Source organism: Sinocyclocheilus anshuiensis, unplaced genomic scaffold, assembly GCF_001515605.1.
Source record: "Sinocyclocheilus anshuiensis isolate Anshui unplaced genomic scaffold, SAMN03320099.WGS_v1.1 scaffold1709, whole genome shotgun sequence".
In the NCBI taxonomy this organism is placed as follows: domain Eukaryota; kingdom Metazoa; phylum Chordata; class Actinopteri; order Cypriniformes; family Cyprinidae; genus Sinocyclocheilus; species Sinocyclocheilus anshuiensis.
The window spans coordinates 574460-583019 of NW_015541051.1; the positions used below are offsets into that span (position 1 = coordinate 574460).

General features: G+C 37.6%; 1 protein-coding gene across 1 annotated transcript in view; it reads left to right on the forward strand.

Annotated features, from left to right (window-relative positions):
• The window catches only part of LOC107690627 (serine/threonine-protein phosphatase 6 regulatory ankyrin repeat subunit B-like), a 25095-nt gene extending 17580 nt beyond the window's left edge, over window positions 1–7515 (forward strand). Inside the window, exons 15-25 of the mRNA XM_016489006.1 lie at window positions 512–713; window positions 795–882; window positions 1412–1529; window positions 1611–1830; window positions 1914–2001; window positions 2091–2174; window positions 3187–3332; window positions 3447–3529; window positions 4091–4170; window positions 4396–4487; window positions 4795–7515. Of these exons, the coding sequence (XP_016344492.1) occupies window positions 512–713; window positions 795–882; window positions 1412–1529; window positions 1611–1830; window positions 1914–2001; window positions 2091–2174; window positions 3187–3332; window positions 3447–3529; window positions 4091–4170; window positions 4396–4487; window positions 4795–5039 (1446 nt within the window). The 3' untranslated portion in view covers window positions 5040–7515. The remainder of the gene's footprint in view (window positions 1–511; window positions 714–794; window positions 883–1411; window positions 1530–1610; window positions 1831–1913; window positions 2002–2090; window positions 2175–3186; window positions 3333–3446; window positions 3530–4090; window positions 4171–4395; window positions 4488–4794) is intronic.
• The last annotated feature ends 1045 nt before the right edge of the window (window positions 7516–8560 follow it).

Sequence of the window (8560 nt, forward strand, 5' to 3'; positions counted from 1 at the left end):
TTTTTGCACCCTCAGATTTCAGATTTTCAAATAGTTGTATCTCGGCCAAATATTGTCCTATCCTAACAAACCATACATCAATGGAAAGCTTAATTATTCAGCTTTCAGATTATGTATAAATCTCAATTTCAAAAAATTGACCCTTATGACTGGTTTTATGGTCCAGGGTTACATATATCAATACCTTGGCTACCACCTTAGCATCCTGAAGCCAACTTTTGCATAGGAAAGCAGCTTGCATGTTTTTTTGAAACTCTTACAAGGTTTAATTACTACAGACAGGCCCTAACCTCAATGATATACGTGACCCTGGACCACAAAACCAGTCATAAGTGTCAATTTTGTGAAATTGAGATTTATACATCATCTTAATCAATAATTTTGACCCATACAATGTTTTTTTGGCTATTGCTACAAATATACCCCAGCGACTTAAGACTGGTTTTGTGCTCCAGGGCCACATATATGTGATATGTTTTCAGACAGTTGGTCTATATATGTTTGTTTCCAGGCGTACCACGGTCACGCACAGGCTCTAGAAGTGCTCTTGGAGGGTCACTGCGAGGTGGATCAGGGGGATGAGGTGGGTCGGACTCCACTAATGCTTGCTGCCCTCAGGGGCCACACTGACTGCGCTCTCACGCTTCTGAACCATGGGGCCTCGCCGAGAAGCAAAGATACTATCCGAGGACGTACACCGATCCACCTTGCAGGTATTACACCTCTGTGTGGTGGAAATTACACAGCTGTGCATTTTTTTAATGCAGTATTTAATACACTCAGTTTGTTTCCAGTAATGAATGGTCATACATCGTGCGTGCGCCTCCTGCTGGAAGACTCTGATAATGCAGATCTGGTAGATACAGCGGACTCTCAGGGACAGTGAGTAGTTAATTTAATAACTTTTTTTCTTTCTTTATAATGCCACAAGGATTTTGGGGTGGAATGAGTGTGTCATGTCTTTTTACTTCTCAAATAGAAGTTATCTTAGTCAAATAAAACTAAAAAAAACAAACAAATTTGGCTAAAACTGTTACCCATAAAAAACTGCTGACTACATTTAATTTTTATTTTATTTTGTATTATTACTATGCAACTAATGAATTTTAAAATGAATATAATTATTTTTCTACAATAAATAAATGTTGAGGATCTCAATTAGTATGCCATAATCAAACGTGAACACACGTCATATGAATACTAAAAATAAAATAAATCAACTCCCTAATTTATATAATATTCATTTTGCCCAAGCTACGAGGAAAAAAATCAATCATTAATCTTCCCCAAAGTCCATGGGTACATTTAAGTAACAGCTGATTGAAATTAACCATCTAAACACAATTAAGGAGATTCTTGCACTTGAGAGTGCTTTAATGGGTATTTGTTCTATGTGCGTTTGTGTTTGCAGGACCCCTCTAATGCTGGCAGTAATGGGGGGTCATGTGGATGCTGTGTCTCTTCTATTGGAGCGTGAGGCCAGTGTGGACTTGGCTGATCATCAGGGTCTGACTGCTTTGCACCTGGGGGTGAGTTTTCTGATCTTGTCAAACATATTCAAGTACAAGATGTACAAGGACTTTTTTTTTAAAGCTCTCTCTCTCTCTTAGCTCTTGTGTGGACAGGAGGAATGTGTTCAGTCGCTGGTGGAGCTAGAGGCATCTGTGCTGCTGGGGGACTCCAGGGGTCGGACAGCCATCCACCTGGCTGCAGCGAGGGGTCACGCGTCCTGGTTGAGTGAATTGCTCAATATTGCGTGTTCTGAACCCCCGATACCTCCATTACAAGACAACCAGGGATACACACCCTTACACTGGGCCTGTTACTATGGTTGGTTTTAACAGTCTCCATTATGAGTTTAAAAAGATGCTTTTATTTATCAATAAATTAAATGTAGCTTGTGTGTCTCATAGGTCATGAGGGTTGTGTGGAGGTCCTACTTGAACAAAGAGATTTTCGTCACTTTGATGGGAACCCCTTCACCCCACTACATTGTGCTGTGTATGTCTGCTGTGAGATAGTTTTCGGTCTTCTTTTGCACTTTTTTCTTTTCTTTTAACTTGTCTGTCTCTGATTCCTCTTTCCTGCAGGGTCAATGACCAGGAGACCTGTGCCAACCTTTTATTAGAAGCCATGGGATCAAAGATTGTAACTTGCAAAGACTCCAAGGGCAGGTTAGTTTGGTATATGTGAAGAGAGAAAACCGTATTAGATGTAATAGAATACAATAGATTCGTATCTACAGTGTTTCCAAATTTTGAAAAAATAAACCACATTTTAAACTGCGTTAAATAACAAAAAAGGTAAACATTTTGAAGAATAACACAGATAAATTTTTTTAAACAATATATTTTTCAAAAAGGTGGTTACCTTTTTAATACAGGTTTTTAATATTTTTTTAATATATATATATATATATATGCAGCTGAGTCCTTAGCCATCTTCAAGAATCGGCTAAAAACACATCTCTTCCATCTTTATTTGACCCTCTAACTCTAGCACTCTCTATTCTAATTCTATTCTTAAAAAAACTAAAAAAAAACTTGTCCCTTTTAGACTTGCACTCTATTCATTTGCTGCTTGTTTTCTAAAAAAAAAACAACAACAACACTTGCTTTCTAATCTTTTTGTATTCTATTTGTTTTCTTTTCATTTATTATACAATTAACAAAAGCAAAAAGACCTCTAACACTAGCTTGCTCTGTTCTTTTTCTATTCTGTCTGTTTCTTTTTATTTATTATATTATTTAAAAAACCCTTGCTATGTGAACGGCATTAAGCTAACTGAGACTTGTTATAGCACTTGTATATCATTGCTCTTTTGTTGATTTTGATTGCTTCCATTGTCCTCATTTGTAAGTCGCTTTGGATAAAAGCGTCTGCTAAATGATTAAATGTAAATGTAATGTAAATATATATATATATACACTGTTAAAAATTAAGATACAAATATTTGGACACTTTCTGTTTGTCAAACTAAGACACATTTGAGAACTTGAGAGGAACTAACTTTAAAATACACCTTGACCCCAGTTCTTTAAAGTCATTACTAATTTGGCTAGGAAAAGTTAAGATAGTCCTGACAATTGAAATGTTTCTAATGAGTTGTTTATGTTCATCATTAGCATTGTTTTCAGAGCTATCAGTGAAACAATTTATTAAAAAACTGCTGTCCCTCTTTATCAGGACACCTCTCCACGCAGCTGCATTTGCTGGCCACATAGACTGTGTTCAGCTGCTCCTGGCCCATAGTGCATCTGTGGATGATGTTGACCAATCAGGGCTCAGTGCCCTGATTATGGCAGCGGAGAAAGGAAGAGTCGAAGTTTTAGGTTTGTATTCCCCATTTTTTTAATTTGAATTATGCCCCTGTTCATTTGTATGAAAGTATGAAAATGGGCTCAATTGAATGCACTTATGCAAAATGTGGCGTGTGTTTTAAACAGAAGCTCTACTTACTAGTGCCAATGTGAACCTCAATCTGACTGACCAGAAGGGAAATACAGCTCTCCATCTAGCCTGCAGTAACGTAAGTATAGCCCATTGCATGCCATGGCCATTAGTCTCTATAATTTCAGTGTCAGCAGTGATCTTTCATAATCATTTTTATAATTTGTTATAAGCAAAATATGTCATTTTGTCAAAATGCCACTAACTGGGCGCAATAGCCTTGTAGGTAGTGTAGGTACGATATATAGCGCTGTTGCGCTTTAGGCATCCCGAGTTTGAGTCCCGGCTTGTGGACCTTTCCTGATCCCCCAGAAATGTTATATTCACATCAGTGACACATAATTCACTAAATCAACGATTTTCATTATATCTACTCACTCAAAAATCATATTTCATTGTTTTTTTATTATAATAATTTGGCCTTTTCAAAAACAGAAAAATGTTAACATTTCCACTTGTTAAGTAATGCAGACACCTATGTGTGACTGTAGTTATGGGGTTTTAATACTTCATATAATTATCAAGCAATAAAATTGTGCCAGATATAAAAACCCACATTGCAAACAGTATTTTTGAAAATGTATTACTTGAGGTCTCCTAAAGATGATTTTCCTGTTCTTTCTGCTTGCTCTCTGTCCAGGGAATGGAGGAATGTGCATTGCTCATTCTTGGAAAACTTCCAGACTCTGCCCTCGTCGCTACAAACGCTGCACTGCAAACGTGAGTTCCCCTCCACATTACAGTATAGTACATAATATATTTACATTTAGGCATTTGGCAGATGCTTTTATCCAAAGCAACATGCATTGCATTTAAGGAATACTTTTTATCAGTTCATGCATTCCCTGGGATTCGAACCCATGACCTTGACTTTGCTAGCGCCATGCTCTTATACATTATTTAAGAAGCAACTGATGCTCACTTGTTTCCTGTTCACTTCCTCAGACCTCTGCATTTGGCTGCTCGCAGCGGGATGAAGCAGACAGTGCAAGAGCTGCTCTCTCGTGGGGCCAGTGTTCAAGTACTAGATGAGAATGGTGCGTCTTCCTGAAACTAAAATCTCCGCTTATTTGGTTTACGCATAGATTGTCAGTGTATATGCATCTCTCTATCTGCCAAAAGCAGTGGCCGTGTTTCATAGCTTTGACGATGTCATGCGTGTCCCCTTTTGCCCCTGACCATGTGTTTGGCTGCCTATCTAGCGGGGCACTAATTGAATGCCGCTTTCGTCCATCGCCTCTCCACCATTGTCCCTTTGTTCCACTGCTCCATCCCTCCTTTTACCTCTTTCTGCTTTCCTGTCCCCTTTCCTGTCTCTCGCTCTTTGGCTGTCTTTCCCCGCAGGTCTCACCCCTGCTCTGGCTTGCGCTCCCAGCAGGGAAGTGGCTGACTGCCTGGCTCTTATTCTGGCTACCATGATGCCTTTCTGCTCCCCTTGCAGCTCTGGAGCTCCTTCGCCAGGCGCCCTGCTGAAATCTCTGCCCCGCCAGGCCAAGAGCACCCAAGGCCCCCGCAGTCCAAGGGACCCCTCTGGCCCCTCCAGTGAGGGCACGACCACCGAAAATGACTCGGACTCAGAGACATTTTGACCCCGGCTCCTTCTAGATGCGCCGGTCATAGTTTTCAAAGCACATATTGTCATGAACCTTACAGAAGTTGTACAGATTTTTGTTTATGGAGCACAGCCTCTATAACAAGAGATTATGACATATAGCACACATGGTACGCTTTTGTTCTGCCACACTTGTTTGCACAGGAGATTTTTTCGAAAGCCATTTTAATCAGTTTAACACAGGTTGATTGATGATGGATTGCCAAATGTTGGCTGACTTGTCACACTTGAAGGATGATGATGTAAAGTGCGAAGTGGTGTGTCTTAATCTGTGGACTTTTGAAAGCACAAAGCCTGTGGAAGCACAAGGGGAGGTCACCCTCATTTCACCCATGTTGGGACCAACCAGGAAACAAGAAATCACATTTTTGGAACAACAGGGGAATTGGCGTCACTGTTACCAACCTTACTTAATATTTATTTGTAATTAAAGGCTGGAATACACCACACAACTTTTCCCAGATTTTTGCCCCGATTCACAGTCTTGACGAGTTGATGCAGTTGCAGTCGGAGCCGTATTACAGATTGACAGATCGAAATGACTTGAAAGTCTAATGGTGTGTGATTATCAGCCATTTAAAAATCTTTTCAGATTTGAAAAGTTGTGTAGTGTATTTCAGTCTTAAGACTAGTTAGACTGAAAGTCTAAAGTCATGAAATCCAGTGTAATGTGATGAAAAATCCAATGCAAGTTCTCCATTTCTGAATCGTACACCAGTTGTACTTTACACATTATATTTGACATGTTGTGAAAAGAAGACTCTTTAGATGTAAACTGCAAAAAGAGCATATTTAATCCACTGAGATAACAACATTTCTAGGCCTTGATGGTCTAAACTTACATCTGACGCTTTTGGAGAGTGACAATTTTGCCACTCGATTCCTTCTCCGACATAAAGACAGTGTTCAAATAATACTTCTATTCAGGTTGAATTTTAGATTCTAGTGAGAGGGCATAGCATGTTATGTGAACCATGATGTTCTCAAGCCTGTACCGATATTTATTAACATTTAGATAACAATGGTACTACAGCAGTATGCACTTATGTATAGGAGTAAATGGGTGTTTAAAGGATTATAATTCTGCCATTGTTTACTCATGTCATTGTTTTTGTGGAACACAAGAAGAATCTTAATGTGGCTTTTTCCATACACCAATACTATGTCTGTCAAGCTCTAAAAGTGACAAATAAATACCTCCAAAAGAGCTACATACTGTATTCCAAGTCTTCTGAAATCCTACGAAAGCTTTGTATGAGAAAGAGGCCAAATTTAAAGCTGTAATCCACTGATAATATTTCCCTTCAGTGAGCTGTTGGTTCTGGATCATTGTGTTAGTGAAATGAACCAAATTGCGAACAAATCAACCAATTTATCAAAAAGAACCAGTTTAAAAGAATTATTTGTTCACTAATTGGACTGATCAAGTGACTCTGAACTCAGAGACTTGTTCTGGACCCAGCAGCCAACAGCTCACTGAAGGGAAGTTTATCAGTGAATAATGACTTCAATTGTAGTCTGTTCCTCACACAAAACTATTATGTTGCTTCAAAAGACTTCTCCTTTTGTGTCCCATGAACAGAAAAACAGCAGCGGTTTGAAGTAATATGAGAGCAAGTAAATAATGACAGAATTGTGAGTTTGGGGTTAAATATTAATTTAAAAATGAATCTAGGACTATAATTAACGTTCTCTGTCTTCTTTTTTCTTTCCTTCTGAAATTCTTTTAATAATTTGCACTGGTTGAATATCAATCCTTTTTTTAAACAGATTTCTAAACATGCTTTTGGGGGATGTTAGCAAGAGTGTTTCTTTGCTTTCAATTTTGATTCTATTTTGCTTCAAAAGACAAAGAGCTTTCAGTGAAGATGGTGTTTTAATATCTTGCCGGTCAGAAACTTTCCAAAACAAATTCAAAATGAAAATGTAAACCACCATTTGTCTGTTTGCCTTTGTCCACAATGTGCCAGTTTCTCCACCGTGTCCAGTGCCTTGTTCTGCATTTTCAGAGTTTGTTAGATTACATCAGTATATGTCTGTCTGTATGTATGTATTAGAGTGTAATGAAAGTCTGAAGATGTGAAGATAAGTCTGGGTCACACCTGCCAATCACAAGCCAATGTTTTTCACCAAGTCCTGATGTTTGTGCCTATGAGTGTGTGATTTACAATAGAAAACAGTCTTTGTACATATCAGCTCATGGACATTATCATCACCAGAGCAAAAATTGCACACAACTGTCTTATAACGGAAGCACATGGTTGATTTTCTTTTCATAAATTAGATGGATTGTGAGTGAAAGGACGCAGAAGAATGAGTCGAACAGTATTATAACAGAAAAAAAAAAAGGTTTGAAATGTGTGACAATCTAGATTATGGTTTCCTCCTTTATTCCAATGTTGAAGGTTCTTTGTCAGCTCAAGTTTCTTTTATAAAAATTGTATGACTATTATATAAAATGTTTTAACTGAGTTTTGTGTAGTCTGTTTTCTTATCCATTTGAAAATCCATTTAGGCTATTACAAAAATGAAAAGTGCAGGCCTGTTTTCCACCTGACTTTATCAAAAGTTGTATGTTAAATGTAATTTTAATCATTGTCATTTTAGAAAGTTGATATCATTTAGTGAATGGACTCTCACGCATTGATACTGTATGTGTACAAAAAAAAAATTTTCAGAAAATATCTTGTTTCCTTGTTTCAGAACTCACAAGAAGTAAATAATAATAGGCCAAGTATTGTGTGAAAATCATTTTGCATTTCCTTTTTTTTTTAGTAATTATGCATTTTTACTTTTAATAAATTGAATTAAAATCACCTGTATTTCTGGGTCCAAAAAAGACAGGTGACTAATTCAAACGAACGAGAACGAAATTTGACATAGGTTTTTGGAGTTTAAAGGGCAAATATATAAATATTTAAAGTTGAGCAATGCAGCAAATGACGACCAATCATAGGTCGATATGCTAATATGGCGAAAACGTTGTCTCAGTTGAAAAGCGAGGACTATTTGCAAATATGTATATATACATAAAACATGAAATTTCATCTTAGAAGATGAGGAGTGAATACAAGGGTGTCTTCAGGAAGAGGACCCTTTGGCTCGTATTTTGGCCTAAACACGTGAAGTTGGTCTAGGTGAGTTTGACGAAGGGTTCTAAATATACCAATTTTCTTTAGAAAAAAATGTACACATTTAGGGTTAGGGGTTACATTTTACCTTTACTCGCTTCCTCCCTGATTTTTACCTGCTCAGTCTACGTCTGTGTCCCACAATTTCAAATTGATATACCAACTATATTTGAATGCTCTTTTAGAAGAACTGTTTCATTATAAAGCTGTGGTAACGTTATATGATTTACAACGCGCTGACCAAAACATCCATTCATTATTATTATGCCAGTCTTAATTCAAATTAATGATCATATTAATTTATCTAAAAGGTGGGAAAATCATGGTTAACTATTGTGAAAAGTCCTAAAAAGTGTTCGTTTGTTGT